The 22,763-nt window shown below is 39.2% G+C and overlaps 1 protein-coding gene across 2 annotated transcripts; it reads right to left on the bottom strand.

Moving 5' to 3' along the window:
• Nucleotides 1–665: 665 nt before the first annotated feature.
• Nucleotides 666–21,169, bottom strand: htra4 (HtrA serine peptidase 4). 2 transcript variants are annotated; one of them, XM_005940112.3, is made up of 9 exons: nucleotides 20,670–21,169; nucleotides 11,473–11,572; nucleotides 11,174–11,378; nucleotides 7,587–7,781; nucleotides 7,436–7,468; nucleotides 6,727–6,853; nucleotides 6,580–6,637; nucleotides 5,608–5,703; nucleotides 666–2,653 (listed from the first exon to the last, which is right to left on the bottom strand). In XM_005940112.3, the coding sequence occupies exons 1-9, from the start codon at nucleotides 21,091–21,093 to the stop codon at nucleotides 2,488–2,490; spliced, it is 1,404 nt and encodes a 467-aa protein (XP_005940174.1). In that variant the 5' UTR covers nucleotides 21,094–21,169; the 3' UTR covers nucleotides 666–2,487. The 2 variants fall into 2 exon arrangements, with proteins under 2 accessions (XP_005940174.1, XP_042083805.1); XM_042227871.1 differs by having other exon boundaries at nucleotides 6,739–6,853.
• Between the last annotated feature and the right edge of the window lie 1,594 nt (nucleotides 21,170–22,763).

The following is a 22,763-nucleotide window of genomic DNA, read 5'->3' as shown; positions in this document are numbered from 1 at the left end:
TACTGATGGTCCGCGGCTCCGAACCGTAGTAAAGGGACCTCTGGCTAATACAGTGGGTTCCGTGTCGGGCTCGTAGCCGAAAACTAGCTTTACTTTGTTGTCTGGGTCAACTTTGCTAGCCAGAGACAGAGAGAGGCGTTGAAAGGCTGCTGCAACGGAACTTATTGTTTCGGAGGAAAACACGAACACAGTGTACAGTCGAGTCTTAATAGCTTACTTACAACTGAGCTCGTCAGGCACTCTTCTTGGCTGCAGTGGTTATTATTATATTTACATGCTTCCAGCTCCCGTTTTTGCTTGATGACAACTCATACTTTTCCTTTTTCTCCCTCCCTCGCTCACAGACACATAACGTGTATGGCAGTCCATTCTCCCTGCAGCACTGACTACACTGCCCATGATGCTACATTCTTTAGAGCTATACCTGTAGCATTCTGCCTATTAGCTTAGCACAACAACAACAAAAAGGCGCTCTCTCACCCAGGAAACACGCAGAGAGAGCGTCACCCTGTAACCGTGGCAACCGTAACGCTGCCGCCTGGAACAACAGAACATAGCTGTCAAACAAAACCCAAACAGTCCTGACCCGCCACATTATGAAACAGGAAAATACCGCCGTGTAATCCATTTATGTCAACAAAGTAACTGTATTCTAAATACCACCTTTTTAAAACGGTAACTGTAACGGAATACAGTTACTCATATTTTGTATTTTAAATACGTAACGGCGGTACGTGTATTCCGTTACTCCCCAACACTGCCTGTGCTTGAGAGTTTGAATGCACTTATTCACCCACAATGATCACCATGGAAAGGGTGGGACCATACAACAGCTGACCTGAAGACAATATATTTATTGTCAGGAGTGATGGTAATGAAACTTCTAGCAATCTAGTTGTCAGCTACACTGACATAATAGGCAACGAGTCCTATTATTTATAAATGTTAAACTATAATTTTCAGTGTAATTTTTTTAATGTGTGTTCAAAAGCTCTACAAAATGTATATGTCATAATTCAGACACTACATAGAAGTGTGCAAATGCAAATGTTGGCTCACTGCAATGTGTGGTACACAGTATACCCACCTTGTCAGGGAAGTTTACTTGCTGAATATTCATGGCATTCAAGAATTTCTTCTACATTTTTTATTTCAGGGAATTCATGAATCTGAATGATTTTAATATAAGTAAATAAAACAACTAAAATAGCACAATTTTGATAAGATGGTGCCCCTGACAACTGTGTCAACACCTACACATTCTGACAATGATTCAGCCAACATTGACACAGCTATTTATTATATTTCATTTTGCTGTAACATTTCTGGGGAAATTTGCCTACAAATTAGAGCAGGAAATGATGTTAATGATACCCATGACACCTTACAGAGAGTTTAGTGTGAAACTGACTTGGAACACACACAATTTAATGGGGTATGGGCTGATAATCCAAAAAAACCCCAGCATCCTTATTACTCTGAAGAAATCCAAGAACACACTGTCAAGAACACTTCTAAATCTTCACAGTGATGTCTGTGGATTATCCAGAGTAAAAGTTACGCTGTCTGCTTGTGCAAAAACAATTTTTTTTTTTTACATTTGAGGAGCACAAATGGAATGGACTACATAAACATGTTTCTAAATTTCTGGGAAAGAAATCCAGACCTCCCTGTATGGACTGGGATTAATTTGAACACACCTGTTTTGGCAAATTTAACTTTAGCTGTCTATTTCCTTCTTACAGCTTTCTATTAAACAGCTGGATCTAACCAGACATGTGTACTGTCAATTAAATCAAATTATTTTTTACAGAATTCACCTGCTTGCTGCATACAAATCTACTACTGCACATTCACCTAATGTATATAATATATAATGTTGTTCTTCTCGCCCCCTTTTGTACAAGTCGAGGAGCGTATCAGGTTACATTTCACTGCGTGTTATACTTGTATAACTATGCATGTGACGAATAAAGAATCTTGAATTATGAGCAGTGTGCTCATAACTTCATAACTTGAGACTGGAAATATTCATTTGTACCTCTGATGATTTAATTGAATTTCTGAACTTTCTGTGTGACTAATGAACAGCTGAAGAAAAAAAAGGCATAGATCTTTATAAATGCTACTATGGTGTTTTGAACATGTTACATCATTGAAAGATCTTATGGTGGTGCTAATTTCCAACTTGTGGCTGATATCCAACTGTTTGCTCTTCTGGACTTGTGAATTGTTTCAGAATTCTGACAATTTTGAAAGCAAAGTAAAAGAGGCAAAGATTCATTACACTGTAACTGAGAACCAAAATGCCAAAAAACATCTTCTTTTGTATGATGAGGAAACTGTAACCCTCCTAAAAGGGAACCATAAAACTAAGGTAATAGCATGTTGGGGCATTTTGGCACTGCTAATTCTTATACTTCTGCTTTTTGGAAATGGACAGTACAATTGGATGGAAACCCAGCTACTTGCAGACAGACAGTGGTATCAGTCAGTTTCTTCAGGGATGATCATTAGCGTAACATCCCCATCCTTTCTCCTCACCAAAACAAAGACTGAGGTGCTGTGCTTGACGGCATCGCTCACTTCCTGAGTGGTGTGGACAGGGTGTCCATTGATGCCAATGATGACGTCATGATCAGTCATACCTCCCCTGCAGAGATATCAAAACCATACCATCAATCACAAGCTGAAAAGGTGTCAAACTCTAAGGAAAACACCAGTAACTTTCACACAAGACAAGCCTGCTCCTGTGTCAGCCCCCCCCAAAACCCCGCTGATTGTAAATCTCTTCACTGGCAGATATTTGCATGTTAGGTATGTACATTTGCTGATCGTCTTGCTGTTGGCAGGATGACAGTAGGTTAGTAGGTTACTAGACTGGCAATCCAAGTTGTCACTGTGAATTGACAGGCTGTGCTGTAATGCTTGGATGTTAGTCAACTGCTGTGTTCTGTGCAAAGTATAAGGCTTCAATGTCATGGGAGGACAATTAAGAATATAGTCTAAAGAAAGAGAGAAGGATTCTGTCTTCCATAAAAAAGATGTCAGCATTGCCTTTGGGAAGTGCAAGAATAATGAGTTTAATCTAAAGCCTTGAGAACTGCAAGAAATTTCTTAATCCACCCAGAAAGGCCTCCAAATGCCAGTTCACAGCAGATATTGTTACACTCTGTAAACCAGTACCAAAACAAGTCCCAACTGTGCAGTTTTGCAATAAAAATAAGAAAATAAATGAAGCCCACAGCTGTGGTATCCAACTTTGAAAAGATTTAATCTGTAAAACAGTGTAGCATTTAGGATAACAATAGGAACGTGTCTACAATAATCTCTACAATGTAGACTTAAAATACAGCAAACAAAACCCATAACATTAAAGCTGCACTGGATATTATATTGAAGAAGCAATGCCTTTCCTGTGTAGTTTATAATGGGAAAGTTACACTCAAATGAATCCCCAGGAAATGTATCACTCAACTCTAAAGACTATGTTAGTATCTTTTAGTAAACTTAGCACAATAGTGAGTAAGAAAACTATCACCTGTGATGAATCATAACACAATATGATAATCAAACTTCTGATAATCAAAGATAATCAGAAGTCATCGAAGTGGATGTGTGTGCATGCATACAAAAAAAGACCTGTTGGCTGAAAAATAGCCATCAACAAGATTCTGGAATAAGTATGGTTATATATGTGACTATTTTTCTCTTCAGAATTGGTAGAGTTCATTTCAATCTGTTGGTTTTCTGGCACAGACCCAGTTTTTAAGCATAGTCCACAATTTTTTTTTGTCAGGTTGGAGCTGGGTCTAATGTTAGCCTGCTTTATCCATGGATGTGTGTTTGAGAGCACTGACAAGTCAAAACACTGAATTGTGTCCAAGTGTTAACTGTCAAACTATTGATTTAAGGTGAATCTGAAGAACTTTGATTTATTAAATATTCCACCTACTCTGTGCAATGTTCCAGTGTATGCAGCAGATACAGTGGAAGCTTAGCTGCACTGTACTGGCAGCTAAACAGCAATGTTCTCAAGTTTGAAAGCCCATGATCACCAACGGATTTCGAAGGGCTGGACTGCTGCATGATGGAGAGGAGGACACCGCCACGGCCCTTCAGAGGGTGTTCAACTCTGACACTGACAACGAGGATTTGTTTGGTTTTGTAAGTGACAACGAAGGAAAGAAGCTGAGAGTGGATGACGTAGCCATCCTGAGCCTGTTCGTATCCGACACTGGAGAAGAGGACTTTGGTGGTTTTAGTGCGCAGGAAGAAGAGAAAGATGGTGAATGACTGACTTTTCTTCTTGTTAAAGCCGTGTCACTGCACCTGAGCCTAAAAGGTAGTCTGAATCTATTTTTCTGGTGTGCTGTAGGTTATTGTTATGTACTACATTTGTTACTCATTTATGAAGCACAGTACATGTTTCGTACTTGTAATTACCGCTACTTGTACATATACCTAAAAAGTTATGCAAATATGTACCCATAACTTGTTTTTCAAAATATTAATAAAAGTGTGTCTCCAAACAGCCATCTCTTTCCTGACAATTCCCTTTGTGCATATTCTCTTACATATGATAAGTCAACATTGAAACACCTGCGGCTTTTGGTCAGGTGCGGCTAATGTATGTACAAAACAGGATTTTCCCCTGATTTTAGCTTGTGCGGCTAATATTCAGGTGCGCTTTGTAGTCCGGGAAATACGGTATATACTTTTCTAACTTATTATAATCATTTTTTTCCAAGGTGGAATGATTGTACAGCATACATCTTGAAAGACTTGAAAACAAGAACTGGGTGCATAACTTCCATGCCCAGGTTTTAGCATTAAAGTACATACTTGTTGATATTTTTTCTTTGACATAATGATCTGAGATCTTTTATAAGGAATCATAAGAGTTTCAGAGTGAGACACAGAGCATTGTCAAGTTGACACACTTTGGGAGGAGAAAGAAGAGAGAGGGTGCTGCTATTTGGGCCTGACATCACTCCGAACAGCATTCCTGATGTGATGTTTACAATATGATAATTGCCCTCAATATCAGGGGATAGCAGGAAATACCCACAGATCAGAGATATGCATGAATCTCTGGGGTGTCAGAGATGGAAGCCATAACATTTTTGAAGCACTGAAAGCACTAATGGCTCTAAAACAAGTGTGTGTCCAAGGCAGCGCCATCTTTTGCCCCATATTTGTCACATAAGCAACACGAGGCAACTGCTTCTCCACTATTCTCACATCGCCTTTTTGTGCTGGAAGTTCTTTAGATGTTTGGCTACCACCAGATTAGCCTGCTTTGCAACCCAGCAGCTGGAGTCTCTGTTTTTTTAAATGTAGATTGTCAGACCTACACTAAACAACAATGGAAGCTAACAGGTGCAGGTGTTAAGTTGAATATGCTGCATGGATCCTTGACTATGATCTTACTATTAGGGCAGGTTGGTCAGGCAGAAATCTGACGCTTTTCAGAAAATATCCAGAGCTTGATCTCCGGATGCCAAGTTCTAATAGTACATTTCTGCCCCCTACCTATTAATTTTCAAGCTACATGAAATCTCAGTTTTTCACAAAAGAATAAATGTATTGCAGCACAATTCTTACCTGGATGCAGCTGTTCCAGGTATTACCTCATAGATGTAAACACCTGAGCTCACATCTGGAAATTCTGGCTCACGTTCCTTGAGATCTCGGATTAAACTGGACAATCACACAACATCAGAGAAACAGGTTGGTTGAAATTTGTTTCATATCTCATCAAACATCTACATTTTATTTTGAAATGACAAAAGTAATTATAGTTTTATGCAGTATTAAATACATGCCTATATATTTCAAAAGGGCAATAAGTAGTACAAAAGGTGTAGTTCAGCTAAACCTCTGAGTGGTAGTACTACTGAAATTGAGTGTGCAAGACAACATTACAGGAACACCAGATAAGAAATTTGTGTTTGTTTTTTTTTAATAAAATTGGTCAAAACCATGCATCTATCTTTTTACTTTTATCTGGTTATTTTACTGTTTCTTCATATCTTTGATATCTATATTGTGATATTTACTGATCGATAGGTAATGGTAACTGCACATGCTACCTTTTTTTAAACTATAATTACTATGAAGATGCTCCTTGCTAATTGGCCACTTATTTGATAATATAGACATTTGATATAATATTTGTGATTTTCAAAGTAAAAAAAAGGAACTTTTTCCTACTCAAGAGTTTTTTTGTGTGATTTTAGATCCGTATGACAAAATGAAAACAAACTGTAAATTCATACATGTGAAGTTGTGCTGAAAAGAATGATGTCAAACAAGGCAACGTAAATAGTCTTCAAAGGTGAAATATAAAGATAAAATCAAAAGTAGTCAAAAACAGCCAATTATACCCTCCAGAGGCTTAAAGATATGCTATCCACAAATAGAAGCAGGTTGTTACTTCAGCATTTTACATGAATCTGCACTTTTGTAGTCAGAGTCTGCTGGCCATTTAAAAAAAACAGGAAGGTTTAAGGCACTGGTACTAGCTTCATTTAAAATGCAGGACAATTTAGGAAAAATTAATTTTCCTTTACTTACGATGGTGTGAGTTGTACCATCCGGACACCTATGAATTTCTTTTTTGGTAGTGAATTTCCTGAGGGGAAATAAACACATATATATGACTTTATCACGGAATAAATGTTATCATGAATTGAATTCCTGGGTGCTGTGACAAAAACATACGATTCTGCTCACTGCTGGCTTGTCTGTTGTAGGAGTTGGCAAGAAACTGACGTATTCTGTCCACAGGGATGGCAAAAGAAATTCCAGCAGCCACTTTCAGAGTATTTATGCCTATTACATCTCCATCCTGTTAAAAGCACAAAATAGAGGGGCAGCTGTGTCTGTGGTCTTCATTGATTTCACAGTTTTGCCTCATGTAGAGAAAGAAACAGCAGTACTATGTCCTTTTCTTCCACTGCACATAACACAACTCAGTATCTATTAAGTGTTCTTTTTACCCACAATGCAAATCATCAGTCTTGGTTATTGTCATAACTTATCTGTGTTTTCACAGCAAAGGACAATTAAAAAAATGCATGCTCGGTATGGCAACTATTCTCCTTTAGAAAAAAGCTGCAATTTTCGGGAAGGCAGGCTGGAGGCAGCAACCTTGATAAATGAATATACAATCTGTATCATTTTATTCCATAGTAACAATGCAAAGACCTCCATAATCGGGTCTTGTCCTAAAATATTTTGTGGAAGGCTTAATTTTGAACCTGAGGGAGTAGAGTGAAGATACTGGGTATTAAATAAAACAATATCATGACCTTAGTCCACACAGTCATAAATAAAACAAGAAAATCGCCTACATAGCAGCAAGCATAACAAACATGCAAATGGCCTGGTCTTATCTCTTTACACGTGACAGCATTATAAATCCTCTTACCAAGTTGACAAGCGGTCCACCGGAGTTTCCATACTATGAATAATACAAAAAAACAAAAACATTTTCTTACCCATTGTTCATTAAGAATAAAAACAAATAAAGGCAGTTAAAATGAAAGGCATCAATAGGTTTATAATGCTTATTCACTCACATTTATAATGGCATCAGTTTGGATGTAGTCCATGTCAGAGTCCTTAAAGCCCAGCTCTAGGCTGTTGCGATTGGCAGTGCTGACAATGCCAGTGGTGACAGTGTTCTGCAGAGAGAAAGGGCTTCCTACTGCCACCACAAATTCACCTGGACGCAGGTCTGAGGACTGGCTGAGACGCAGCACGGGCAAGGGACCCTGTGAGTGAGCCACAAAGAGACATGAAAGGACCGGCCTAAGGACCACCTTGAACTTAAAAGGCTGGGGAGCCATATACAGGCACTGTCATAGCAGAGGGGTTTGATCCAAACAGAGGGTGAAAGGGCAGTCCAGGAGGGTAACAGCTTAAAAGAGGGGTGGGGGAACTCCAGGCCTCGAGGGCCGGTGTCCTGCAGGTTTTAGATGTGTCCTTGATCCGACATAGCTGATTTAAATGGCTAAATTAGCTCCTCGACATGTCTTAAAGTTCTCCAGAGGCCTGGTAATGAACTAATCATTTGATTCAGGTGTGCTGACCTAGGGTGAGATCTAAAACATGGTTCGAATCCTATCTCTGGCTTTTCTGTTTGGAATTTGCATCTTCTCCCTGTGTGGGTTTCTTCTGGGTGATCCAGCTTCCTCTCAAAGTCAAGAGAGAGGTTAATTGGCCATGGATGAAAGGTGAATAAATTGCTGTATGAATATCTAGAGACTGGGCTATGATTGGGAGAAATAACCTGCATAATGTGAACTCGAGTGGTGTTTTGTGATTGGACTTCTGTGCTAACCACATATTTTGGGCATAAGTGTCATTAGTGCATATTGCACCAGGACAGCCTGGGTCACAGGTCGATCATTTTTGTAATTCTACAGGGTGGGCCATTTATATGGATACACCATAATAACATGGGAATGGTTGGTGATATTAAAGTCCTGTTTGTGGCACATAAGTATATGTCAGGGGAGTTGTGAAAGTTTTCCATTTAAATAAAGCCTACAGACGAGCGGTGAGCGGTAGCTAACATTCTTTAAAATCCAAACACACAAAAAACAGACAACCAAGCTTGTGGAGAGCCTGCATGACCGCGGGGCAGACGGTCAGCAGAGTCTCACCGAGCCTAGCATTGCTCTCAGTTAAATACCTTCTTCAGGAACAAAAGGCAGTACACAGCTGTTTCACACCTTACGGTTCACACTCCCTTGCTACCTCCCAGAGTCCTCGAAGAGACAAAAGACTCTTCCTGTGGAGTGGTCTGCTTCCCCCAACTTCCTTACTACACCCCCACCATTTGTCTTATAGTGTGAGTGTGGAACATGTTTAAATCCAGTGGCACCAAGGCATTATAAAATAAAATAATGTGATTAATACATAAATAAAAGAAATTCCTATACAGGGGGCAAACTCCTCAAGATGGGTGGTGACCATGGTGGCCGTTTAGAAGTCGGCCATCTTGGATACAACTTGTGTTTTTTCAACAGGAAGAGGGCCATGTGACACATCAAACTTATTGGTAATGTCACAAGAAAAACAATGGTATGCTTGGTTTCAATGTAACATTATTCTTTCATGAGTTATTTACAAGTTTCTGACCACTTATAAAATGTGTTCAATGTACTGCCCATTGTGTTGGATTGTCAATGCAACCCTCTTCTCCCACTCTTCACACACTGATAGCAACACCGCTATATCGTTTATTATTTAGTATCTACTGTTATCTACTGCTAGCTAGTTTATTGTGATGGTGCTGTTTTTTTATTATGTTGTTCTTTTTTTTGTTTGCTTTCTCATCTGTTTTTTTTCTCCATACAGGTGATCCAGGTGTTTTGTTTGTTTTTCTTTCTTTCTTCCCCCCTTTCTCACCGTCTCTTCTCCCCTTTGGTTTTCTTTCTCTCCCTCTCTTTCTTTCATTCTTTCTCCTTGTCCTATCCCCCAGTCATGTCTGTCCCGTTTGTAGCAACCGAAAATAAAATCAATTCATAATTATAATAAAGGTCAATCAAATGGACCAATATGGCAAGGCCATGATGATCCACTTGGTAAAATAAATCCACTTGGCATCTTTCTTGGCCTTAAGACAACTATTCTGATGGCTAAAGATCCAAACGGGACACACACACACACAAAAAAGGACTGTTTGGAAGTGAGAACTTGGTTGCATTGACGACAATGAGTTGGACTTGTTTCTAGTGGCTGTTGGACTTTGCTGGGGCTGCCCTTTGACACAAATTCTGTTTGTAACTTTTATAGACAGAATTTGTAGGTGGATTTTGTCTCTGCTTTTTGTGTTTATGTTGGCTTTACCAGGTGGTGGCCTCCAGCTTGCAGTGGAACAGTTCATTGCTGAGAAGTAGCAGGAATGAGAATCAGCACCTCCGAGCAGGAGTTTAAGTATGGGTCCGGCAAGAAACCGTGAAGGAGACACAGCAAATGGACCATGGCAGATTCTAATGCTAGCTTCTGCAATAGCCTCAGAAGATATGAGTTGCCCACTAAACCTGAGATAAACCAGTAATAAAACTGTTATACTTTTTTGCAAGGTTTCCATTGGTGAAACAATCCTTCCTCTGTGAAATTCAACTCATTCAGAGACCAGCTGTTTATGGTCTCTCAAAACTAGTCCTGCAAGCAAAAATCATGTTGCTGAATTTTAGAAAATCTTCCACTGCATAACTTGTTCCAGTCACTCACTTGTTCAAACATTATTATTAGCAGTTTTTTTCTTTTTCTGTTGAGATTTCTGTTGATGTTGATGAAGGTTAACTGTCACTGGTTGGAAAAGGTTGCCAAAGCCCTACGGTGGAAATGAGTGTTTAAAGTGCATTTTTTAATACAAAAACATTTAGTTGTACACCAAACGAAAAAAATGCTTCAGCTTGACTCTGCCTGGTTCCTCCTTTGCCAGGCTCACGCCATTTATCTCTAGTGGGAATTGTAATGCTTAATTTAATTTATAGCTGCACCTCCCGGGGTATGGGCTCTTATGTCACAACAAATATGCCTTTTAGGCAAGCTTTAGAACCCCTTATGCAAAGAATGTATCACAGAGTGTTAAAGCATTGTACAACTGTCACCACTCCCAGGTTTTTAAAAAGAGAAAACTCCTTCAGCTTTGAAGCAGTTAAATCCAGTGATGCTTCTGGTTAACTTCTGCTGATCTTGAGGTGTTCCTGTATTCAGATCAGCCCTAAAGATGTTAATAATGTGCTTCACACTGAGTGCCGTCTGACTGAAGTGGTTGGGAATAGAGCACCTGCTACCATACAAAGCAGCCAGTTCTGTATGAGCAAGTCTAAGTTGGAACATGTTTTATTCAAAACCGCTCTTGTAAGTATACACACAAAAAATAGCTGGGGCTTTGAATTCATGATACATGAACAAATAGCACCCCAAAGGAATTCAGTCTGCAAATTGGCCATGTTAAGGAACAGAGTCTAATTTTGGTAGGCAAAGGCCCTTGATGACTCTCTCCCTGGATTTCTCACTGCTTTGTGTGCAGGATTAATACACTTTGATGTTAGCCTCTGATGACAAGCTACTCAGCAAGAGGAAACGCACCACTGATTTTGCCTTAAACCCTTGGGGAGCCCCACAAAAACAGCAGGACACTCACATCTGGATCGATTTTGATGAGAGCGATGTCCATCTTCTGATCCACATCCCTGACCGCAGCTTCATAATGTACGCCACTTTTCAACTCAACTTTTATCCTCTGTTTGTTGGTAAGCACGTGAGCATTTGTGACAATCCAGCCATCCTCTGACACTATAAACCCAGAGCCACTCGACACAGAGACCTCCTCACTGGAAAATGGCACTCTGGCAGTAAAAAAAGATTAATAGCAAAGGTCATTTTGCATCCAAAAGAGCATTTTGAAATGCTACTTCATTTTTCTGCTTTGGTTTGGTTTACCTTTGAAAAAGCTCCAGGTGTACCACAGCTGGGACAATCTTATCCACCACATCTGCAATGAAGTTAAACTTGTAGCGTATACTTCCCGGATGCTGTGCCCCTTTTAGTATAAAAGAAAAGGCATAAAAGTTTTCAAAAACATTTCTTTAATAGAAAAATGAAATCTTAAAACTTAAACAGACTTTATTTCCAAAACAGTCATGTATCGTTTAAAAGAAAGTGGGGCTGTAAAAAGACTCATACAAAGAGCTGGAAGCAACAAACATCTTCAGCTTCTGTTAATGTTTGGTCGAACCTAGTTATTACTAGGTTCAGTTCATTACTGGCTTGTCTTATTAATGAAGCCTTTTATAGATTTTTCATTTGAGCAGTAAAGCTTTTTTATGAGTATTATTTTTAGGGTTTTGTCATTTTAGAGAGGTCTTAACTAGATCGAATGCAGTCATTTACTTGTTATTAAGTTGACTGCACTTTTGCTGCCATTAGAGAAGCCAAGATGGGAGAAAAGGTCATTATCTGCCCTGCAGTTGTTTTGCTGTTTCCGTGTTTCCTGGCCCTCCGCCAGAACACCTACACCTGTATGCACTAGTTTACTCAGTCTCCTATTCAGAATTCAAACATTTATATCAACACTTTGCTTTGCGTGTCTCTGAATCTGTGTATCATGTGACATGAAGATAATAGTTTCATTTACAATTCTTTCCTTATCAGACTTACAGAATACTTATCAGGCAAGTACTGGCACATTATTACTCCACTTGCTTACTGCAAACACAAACATCTTCATTGGTTTATACAAAAGCACGCACAATACCCACCCATATGTTTTTGCTAGTATAGATTAGAAGCTTCCTATTAATCTGACATGAAATAAGTCTGATGCTTGAGTGCTCATGAAAGGAAATAGAATTTACCCTGCTTTGGAAAACAGTATTTTCCTCACTTGGGGGCAATATCTCCCAAGTTCTCCTTAGCTCGGTAAACAAACTTGTTGGTCTGAAGCTGCCAGGTTCTTGAGCTGACGCCGTGTTCGTTTGCACAAACAAACTTGTCTGTGCAGAAATGGTCTTAAATGCAAATGACAGTCTGTGTTTTTGCCAAAAGCTACTTTGGCAAAATGCCAACTATTTCTGCCTCTGAAAGCTCTTCAAATCAAGAGTGAGCTCTGCATTGACAGGATAAATTTGTAGCTTTCAGTATCCTCTCAATTACACAAATGACACACAGCATTGCCAGCTTGCATGTCCCTCCATCTTCCATCAAATGAATACAGCGTTTGATGCTAATCTGCTATTAAATTTTCATATTGTCATCACACATTAAATTCAACATTTCTATTAAGAATTTATACCGTAAATTATGTTTGTTAAACTTTTTGGGGCCTTTTTATGGATTTGTTTTTGATAGGGATGGTGAAGGCTAACAGGAAAGCGGCGCAAAGACATGGGGGGTCGGACTCGAACCAGCTGCTCTCAGCCGTGCGGCATATGGTCTCCTGCTCATCCCAGTGAGCTAAACCAGCGCCCAGTAAATTATATTTTGTTTTGTTTTCAGCAGGAATTGTTCTTAGGCACTTCAAAAAAGTTGTAAAGTGAAAATTACATGCATTACCTGATGAATAGGGCTGTGTGATATAACCAGAATCTCATATCCCGATGAAAGACATTTCTCATCCCAACAACTATGTATATGGCAAAATAGTGCTTTTTCTGTAAATTCTGCCACTCTCGGGCAGCTCAACTTGTGTGAAGTGTTTTCAGCTGGACATTGTGTACCTAGAGTCGAGTGTTTTGACCGATGCATGAAACTATGCATTGTTAAATATAAGTTGTAACTTCCGCAGTTTTCTTTTTGAGTATTTATTACATGGTGTGCTGCGGGAAAAAGCCTGTTCTAATGTTTGAGTGTAAGGTTTATTTTGAGCACCTGACGGCTCTTCTTTTGCGTCTCATCCGTAAACTCTCTCCATACTCTTTCATGTGATTTTTGCGTATGTGGTAGAAGAGGTTTGTCATGTTTGACTCTGCGGTGGGGACTAGTTTAGGAATAAGGTCCTTGATTTGTTTTGACTGCTCCTTCTGTTTGGAGCTACCTGTTTCTGCCTCATCTTTAATGGCTATGCTGGTATTCTCTGTGCCTGCATCCATGTGATGACCATCCAAACAATGAAAAAAATTAAATAAACAGTGTATCCAATATATTTCATCATATCGCGCAGCCCTACTGATGAAGTAGTTTAACCTTTTGTTAGACCTGAAATATACTAATGAAAATGAAAACAATGTAAATTTAAAATAGCTTCCATCTAGAAATTTGAATCCATAGTGTTGGGGCCATTATGCTGGCATAGTTTTACAAGATTGCAGCAAATCACTGCAAAGACCTCATCCGTCACTCACATGCTATGACCTAAGCAATTACAAATCTCAACCCAACTGAATGATGTTTTAGATGGCACTCTCTATTGTAGTCATTATCAGCAAAACATCAAATGACAAAGTAGCTTGAAGGGATGTGATTCCATCCTCCAGTTTCAGTCATGTTTTATTCATGTAACTTAAGGTGCTTTATAAGCTACTGAAGATATGCTCCTCTGTAAATAACGCCCATATTACCTGGTATTCTGCACACAGCCAGTAAGGAACACAAATAGTTCAAGAGTCAACTGAGCACTTTCTGTTTAGTTTATGCTCTTTCTCTCTCTCTCACATACACACACACAATCTTCATCTTGTATCAACAGAAATAGCAGCCGTAAATATCCCAACATTTCTCGCCTGTCTGTTTCCTGATCACCTTGTTTACAGCAGAGGAAGGTGATGAAATGTAACGACAGGACTCCCGACATACACACTGTTATCTGCAAGTCATAGGGCAGCACTGTCCTCATTTTATCTTATGTAGACTGCTAGCAGTGAGGTTATCAGCAATTTCTGATATAAACTTTAAATTCACTTCACATTTTACTTTACCCAAGTGCTAGTTACTATCAGAATATTCAATTTAATATATTAGCTAAATCCTAGTACTAGTCCCTAATCTGTGCTTATGATCAAGTGGCATATTTGGCATTTTATATTAATGATTAGAGCAAAAGAGAAGGCATAGACTGTATAGAAAAGATGGATGTACAATTGACTTAAACCTGCTTTCTTTATAATGGCCAGTAGGGGGCCACATTTGTTGTTGCAAAAAAACCTTGCAGAAAATTCTTCAACTAGTAGTTTCAATTCTTATTAAATACAAAATTAATTACATTCATTTGATAATGTTGTCATCAACGTCATGTGCCACCTATAGGTTGTATTAATGGGACTTATAGGCAGCACGGAGGTGCAGTAGTTAGCAATGTCACTTCCCAAAAAGAGAAGCTCCACCAATCAGTGGAATTACTGACTCTAAGAGATATTGTGAGGCTGACGATTCCTTCTTGGAACGGTTATGCCCAGGACCTAGTAGCTGTATGACCTTTCTGCGTGGAGTTTGGATGTTCTCCCTGAGCCTGAGACTCTCCACAGGTTGTCTAGCCTCCTCCCACAGTCCAAACACATACAATGTAATGTTAGTCAGTGAGTCTAAAGTGACAACTGGTTAGCCATTTATGTGATATTTGGTTAAAATCTGGTGCAAAGGTCACAGAACTCTTGGACTGAAAACTTGGACTGTCTTCAAAGATTTCTCTGAGACTAAATGAACTCGTACATCTGATGAAGACTGTGGATATATGGCAATGAAAGGGGATTCAGTATGTGGAAGACTGTTATGAAAATGGACATTTTGTGTCCTTTGAACAATTGAAGAGCAAATGCAATCTCCCCAACAAGCATTGTGATCTTTTTTAGAGCAAGCACAGGCCCTCAAATTGCTATCCGATTGTTCAGTCTGACGTCACTAGCCGTGTCTGGGTCTAAACTCTGCTGCAGGTCCATATATCAAACAATCACTATGGCATTACTGAGAGTTGAAAAACTGTCTAAAGTCTTTCATCTTTAATAAAATGATCAGCGTTCTGCTCTACCAGGTGTAACAATTGAGTTTAACATCCAGGCATCCATGAAAACGGAATTTATGACTTTTAACGGAGTTAGAAGTTAGCAGGGAGTTAGCTCGCTAGCTTCTATCTAAATACAATATAGCATGTCCTGACTGCGGGGTTTTGGAAACAAATTAAAACATACAGCTCTGTTATCACTTCCAGCATAAATGAAGACAGAAAACTAAACAGCAGTGACGTTTGTAGGGTTACTGAAGTTGGGCTAGCTGGTATATAATGATGTGCTACGTGACCGCTAGCGACACAGCTATGTTACCATAATATAAACAAGCTAACTTTTTTTCCACTCGATAAAAGTTAACGTGAGTGTTGTCGATGGTCAGGAAGAAATGTAATCGCATGGCAGGATGCTGTAAAAGGACCAAACTTCAGCCAGGAGAACAACTGAGATAATCCATCCACAATACGAGGTTAGTTATTCATATACTGCTGCATGGGCTGGGCTGTAGTTACATCCTAAGGTTTTAAAAACTGAGCTTAAATAAATGATTAGTGGTAAAAAAAGCCAAGGGAGGTCAACAGGGATCACTGACTGTTTTAGGAGCTTTTTGAGATCAAATAGAAGAAAATACATAACATTAAACATGTTAACAACACAAAAGCCATATTAAACGCAGACTACTTTAGACCCGGAAGTAGGATTCGTCGCGTCATCACTGAACAATCGGATAACTGATGCAGAGACTTGTTCATCACAATACAGGGCAAAATGTATTTCTAAAGCATGATCTGTGTTACAGAATCAGAGTCCAAAGCCAGCTTTGCAAAAATCAAGAGTGAATATATATACTTATGAACACTTCAGGACAGATTTATGCTATAATAGTTTGTCAGCTACAGTTAATTCCAAATGCAGACTTGCCTTTATCAGCTCACCTCACTCCACAGAAATTACATAAATCCAAACCTAAATTTTCAGATATGTATTTTAAGTGTGGTTGACAAGCTACATTAGTCTGTTTTGTATTGGAGCATTCTGGAGAGTCTAAATAAAGATTTTAATAAGATAAACGGTAGCTTAAGGCTAGATCAGTCCTGATGCTGGAAATATAACAACAGAAGTCATCCAGTGTGCTAACATATACATGTTTACATTGCGTAAGAATCATATTATTTTGAATAAATATAAATAACATGACGCTAAGCTTTGGCCAATGAATGTGAGCTAACAACAACAAGGTCGCGGGTATGGCTGCGACCGTAGGATAGGAAAAAACCCTAATATGAAGGTATTTTACTGTGCATTTTACAGTAATGTTCTGTTCTTCTAGAATATCATTAAAGTTACGTAAATAGACTTTGACTTCACATTTTGAATGTAAATTAACATTAAATCACTGTAATGTAATACAACATAATTGTCTTGATTATTACGGTAAATGTATCTGTCTGTACATATGCATATTTAGATTGTTAAAATACATTCACAAATGTATCATGATTTCACAAATATCTGTCCGTTATTTGAAAGATTGAACTGTTGAATTCAAATGTAATGCTATGGAAAAGTATATAACATGATCCCTATGAGCTTGTGTTACATCACATAAGTATTATTATCGTTGCTAGTTAGGTCGTTCGTGGCTCAAGAGTTGGCACTTCGCCTTGTGATCCGAAGATTGCCGGGGCGCGAACCGGATCGGACACTCTCCATCGTTGTGTCCGTGGTCAGAACTCTTCACCTACCGCCTACTAGTGATGGCCAAAGGGGCCGATTGTGCGATATGGCAGCCTCGCCTCTGTCCCAGGGCATGCAATCAATTGTTATTTAAATTAACTGTATATTTCTGTACATTTACGTATTATGATTCATATTGCCACATTCAGTGACCTTGTTTATAGGTTATTTCTTTGATTGATCATGTAAAAATGTTCCTAATTTAATGTCTAAAAGCACTTGGAAAAGGCAGAATCCCATGTCAAATTAGCGCAACAAACTCTATTTTCATTACTGAAAATGACCGTATTTTTATGGGACAGTTATTTTCTGTTATTTTACGGTCGCATTTTGGCACCCCAGCTGCCGGAATATTACCGGTTTTTTAAGATGTTTTTTTTCCCCTATTTATAGATAATTTCATTGTTTAATCACATTAACATGTTCCTGATTTAATGTTTAGCGGCACTTGAAAAAGGCGAGATCCCATGTTAAATTAGCGCAACTAATTGTATTTTCATTACTGGAAATAACCATATTTTTATGCGGGAGTTATTTTCTGTTATTTCATGGTCGTATTTTGGCGCCCCAGCTGCCGGAATATTACCGTTGTTTTAGGATGTTTTTTTTTAACAGTGATAGGGTAGTTGAGTCTTTGCAGTTTTGTTCCATGCTACTACTTACCTCATAAGACTTTGTTGTTACACTATTTACCTCATAAGACTTTGTTGTTACACTATCTCTTACCGTACATCACTAAATCTCCATTTGCACTATTTGCCTATTTGCACTACTCTGCCTGGTTTACACCCAATGTCATTTACCCATTATATTGTATATTGTATAGCTTTCTTGTTATGTAAAATTGTATTGTATTTATTTAAATTTTTACTTTTTAATTATTTTACCTGCATTTTTTAATCACTCTTATATTTAAATGTTCATTTGCTTTTTTATCTAGGGATTGAGAGTAACGTAGTTTCTATTCTCTGTATGTCCTGTACATGTGGCAGAATTGACAATAAAGTTGACTTGACTTGACTTGACTACGCACAAGACCTTTTGATGCAGGCAACTGCAAGCGACAAATAAAGGCATTCATTCATTCATTCATCTCTGCTTAGCATTTTGTTACATTTCATGATGCATGCTGGGGAAAACTGAGTGTCCCCATCTCCACTTCTTCCATTAAATAAATGGCAGATACCAGACACAAGAGTTTCCTCTGTTTAGGGTAAATCTAATTGGATGTGAATGGATTACTTTGTGCTGTGCAGCCTTCCTTTGTGATATATTCTGATTTATACCGTTCTACTCACATACCGCAGAGGAGGTCACATATCTATGAAGCCAGTATCTGAGCAAAGTGAAGGCTATATTTAATCCTTCTGACAGGGATATTCCCATCTCCTTTTTGCTATATTTTATATTTTACGGCCTCATCTACATTGTCAGTGCTAAGGGATTTGCATAAACCAGCTTGCATAGGCAAGCAGTTTGAGGTCTAATGCATGATGTATTCTCTCACCTCTTTGGAAGGCTGTGATAAAATGTGCAACTGAAAATGGATAGGACAGGAAGGGAAAATGAAGAGGATATATTTGGGTGGCAGTGTGGTGCTGGGTTTCTCTCAGGAGAACGAAAAGCCATCAGTGGAGAATTTGAGAATGCACTGTTTTATGTCACATGAATATGCAGAACATTATGAGGTTCCCTATATCAGCATATTTCAGGAAGACAACTTTTCCCAAGGTAGATGATTTTGAGTCCGACACATTCTGGGGAATGACTTATTAGCTTTATGAGTGAAATTAAAAAGCACAGGTGATGATGAGTAGCCACGAACCACAGAAATAGAAAAATCTGAGATTTACAGCAATCTTCAGCGTCACAGGAGCAGCAACAGACCAGCTGAGGCTTAACATTTGAATAAATCCAAGAAATGTGAATCCTATACCCCCCATAATGCAACAGCAGTCACTGCTTTTCTTTAGATGACTTTGCCAGATGTCTATTTAACGCTTGCTAAGAAGATACCACCCTCTCCCCCTAAATTTGGCTAAAAAGTGAAGGAAAATTGTTGCCTCCTCAACACCTCTGCAAACTCCTTTGACAATTTATGGATTAGAACTCAGAATCTTCTTGCTATGCAGCAGCAGTACTAACCATTGTGTCATCACTAGTATATGGGAACAGTATGTTTTGATTGTCCACGGGGCCATACAAATAATATCACCAGGCAACACACAATGAGAAGACCTACCATCCCAGGAGAGACAAGAGTTTTGTAGTTATGTAAGCATGTAAGTGGAACTCCCACATACATTTTCCCCAGAAATATTTATTAAATCACAGCATTTCTGTCTGTCTAACTAATTAGAAAAATTCTCAGCAGTAAGTGGGCATAATTTTATCCTCCAGTGCATTTGATCTGCCACTCATTTTTGAAAGTTCCAACTCCGAACCCAGTTTAAACTGATTTTAGCCCTGATGTTTATACAGTAGACCATTTTGACAACTGGTCAGCAGAAACTGGCTCAGTGGGTTACTGAACCATTTTCTGAGGTTGAGTCGTTAATTCGGGCTCCATCATTCTTTATGATCAACATGCTTGATTTGGCTAAGAATTTACACCAAATGCCCTTCCTAATACAACATTCCCCATTTACCCTGGCTTAGGACTGGCACTAGGAGTTCACTGGCTTGTTGCCCTCCTGTTCTTGGGTTTATCAGAAGATGGATACACTGTGGTCATAAATGGATGGTTGGTGGTAAGAGGCTTGTCCAGAAAATTTCACCAAAAACTCAACATGGTGCTAAACTGGGTGACATCACTGTATTAATCTTTTATACACAGTGTATAATAGCAGCAGAACTTGTGCATTGTCAGAAACACTGGTGTTAAGGAAAGATATGCTGTTCAACATCATTACCTTTTAAAAGTCTAGAGACCTCAACTGTGGACTTGTAAGAAAAGTCCCCAAGTTCATATGTGAAAACTGATTGCTATTACACAGCTATAGCATTGCTTATACTACTCTATTAACGCCACTGTATAATTTAGTTCATCTTTATCAAACTATTAATCCTTAATTAGCAGAAAAGTATAACATAAAGAGAAACAGAAGTACGAGGATGCATTTTTAATTTGGTTCATTATCGATTTTATGTAAAAAAAAAACCAAACAAAAAAAACAAAAAACCTTTGTGCAGCAGAAGTAGGTTACCCCCTTTGTTTAGAGGCTACGGTGTCATCACGCGTCAGGACATGCACTCTGGCTTCTCTGAAATCACTTATATGTTAATTTACCTGCTCCACAGAAAATGTTGTCATAAGATCATTCTTCAGTATTATTCACAGTTTTAACTTTAACAATTGCTTTTTCATATCAGTTATACACAGATCTCTTTTTAAAGAAAAAAGGAAAGAAAGAGGAAAACAACAAAGATGGGATATTAGACCAAAGCTAATATCCCACAGCTTACCAGAGTCACACCGACCTCTCTGGATTAAAAACACTGGGGAGGTCTCTCCGAGCTCGGCTCTCCTGTTCTCGGCTCTCAGGCGGCAGATGCTGGGGTACGTCCTGCCGTCGCTGCCACACACCGGGCCGGAGGAGGCACACACGCACAGGCTGTGCAACCCTCCGGCTTTCCCCGGGCCTGAGTCGCACCGCAGCCCGTTACCGCAGGACAGGTGGCCGCTGCTGCGCTTCCCGCACGCTTCACCTTCCCCGGCCGCACACACCACGCAGCAGCCGCAGGCGTCCTTTACCTGGCCGTAGTAACACGCGTGCGGTGGGGCAGGACACTGAGAGGTGGCACACACCTGTAGGCAGGTTTGTCTTTCTCTTAGCAGGCCTGTATGGACTGCAGAGAACACAAGCGTGAGGTAAGCGAGGCTCTTCATCGTGTGAAGAATCAGTTTGCAGCAGTCTCTGTGCTCTTAAAGAGGCTGCAGGTGTAATGCACCTAAACGGAGCTGGTCTTCTTACCGCCCCCAACACTGATGGCAGTGAGGTTCGAGTTGCAGCATGTTGCTCCTGGCTTCTACTTCGTATTGCTGCATGCTGTATCACATTAAAGGACAATGGAATGCAGCTGCAGCACGGTTCATGGTACATGTACGCGGCTTTTGTGTGAGAAAGCAAGGGTGGTGTAGGGCCTCCAATTAATGGAGATAAAAATGCATATGATGATAAATGGTTTTTGTCTTTAGTCTGTGGTGTATAACTAGAGTGCAGGATTTTAATACTGCAGCGAGCCAGAAGGCCGAACAGATCAGAACTCACAATTACAAGTAAATGCATCATTTAATCATTTGTTTTATCACTTGTCACACTTTCCATGTCAATGTGTGTATCCTGGGAATTTCTAACAGTGAACATTAAACTGCAGCATGTGGACGCTTTAAGGCTATAGTCCCCAAAATTTGTGTATTTTTTAAAAATGGATTTTTCTTAAGGTCCACATGAAAAACACACAAAAGTAATGACATGCACAGTCAAAAGCACGCCAGAGCAACAGGTGGTGTAACCCTAGTCACTGTCTAAGTAAGTAATGTTTATTTATTGAGCGCTTTGCACAGACATAAAGTCAGAAAGCGGCGTACAACAAAGGTAAAAACTAGGAATAATCGCAAACACAGTTAATAGCAATACAAACAATGTTCAAATGAAATAACAACAATAAAAAATAAAAAATAATAACCAGATAATAAAAAACAGATCAAGTAATGATAATAAAAGAATCTCAACAGAAGGCCAGAGTTCACAGAGTCAGTTGAATGTAGCAGGAGAAGTAGACTGATCCAAAGTCCCGGTGCCACAGACCTGTTTACCCCTAGTGTTTAAAATTGGTATGAGGAACAACTAATAGATTTTGAGCCCGTGAACAAAGGCTGCGGACAGCAGTGTATTAAACAAGCTTTTGAAATAAGCAGTCTGGATTGTGTCCATTTAGTGCTCTGTGTGTAAGTATGAGAATTTTAAAACAAATTCTGAGGTCAGTTGGAAGCCAGTGTAAAAATATTTAATAGGATTAATGTGAGCTTGAACACTAGAACATGTAAGAAGTCTGCATTTTCCACTTTCATTTTGAAAAATATCTCTGTCCACATAAAAACACAGAAAATTGAAACAAGAAGTCAAGAGCAACAGGTATCCGGTTGTTCAATGATGACGCGACGAATCCTACTTCCGGGTCTAAAGTAGTCTGTGTTTAATATGGCATTTGTTTTGTTAACATTGTGGTGGACCACTAGAGGGCTCCACTCACACCCAGGGTATAGGAAGTGTGTTCCTGTGTTTTGTGGCGCGATATGCGCAGTTGATGTTGGAGACGAATAAAGAAGGAGTGAGAACTGAGAGCTGTGTCGTTGATGCTTACCTCCACATTGGTGACCCCTGACTCGAGCATGTTTAATGTTATGTATTTTCTTCTATTTGATCTCAAAAAGCTCCTAAAACAGTCAGTGATCACTGTTGACCTCCCTCGGCTTTTATTACCACTAATCATTTATTTAAGCTCAGTTTTTAAAACCTTAGGATGTAACTACAGCCCAGCCCATGCAGCAGTATA

The sequence above is a fragment of the Haplochromis burtoni genome, unplaced genomic scaffold, assembly GCF_018398535.1.
Source record: "Haplochromis burtoni strain Fernald_Lab_line unplaced genomic scaffold, NCSU_Asbu1 Contig_286, whole genome shotgun sequence".
NCBI lineage: Eukaryota > Metazoa > Chordata > Actinopteri > Cichliformes > Cichlidae > Haplochromis > Haplochromis burtoni.
The sequence above is the reverse complement of the archived record's forward strand: the minus strand, read 5'-3'. Positions and strand labels throughout refer to the sequence as shown.

Excerpts from the sequence above, each read along its gene's own strand:
- htra4 (XM_005940112.3), bottom strand. The coding sequence starts at position 21,093 with ATGAAGAGCCTCGCTTACCTCACGCTTGTGTTCTCTGCAGTCCATACA. Across the intron at positions 11,573-20,669 it reads GAGAGGTCGGTGTGACTCTG|GGGCACAGCATCCGGGAAGT; the intron begins GTAAGCTGTGGG and ends TTATACTAAAAG. Across the intron at positions 6,854-7,435 it reads GTGGACCGCTTGTCAACTTG|GATGGAGATGTAATAGGCAT; the intron begins GTAAGAGGATTT and ends TGCTTTTAACAG.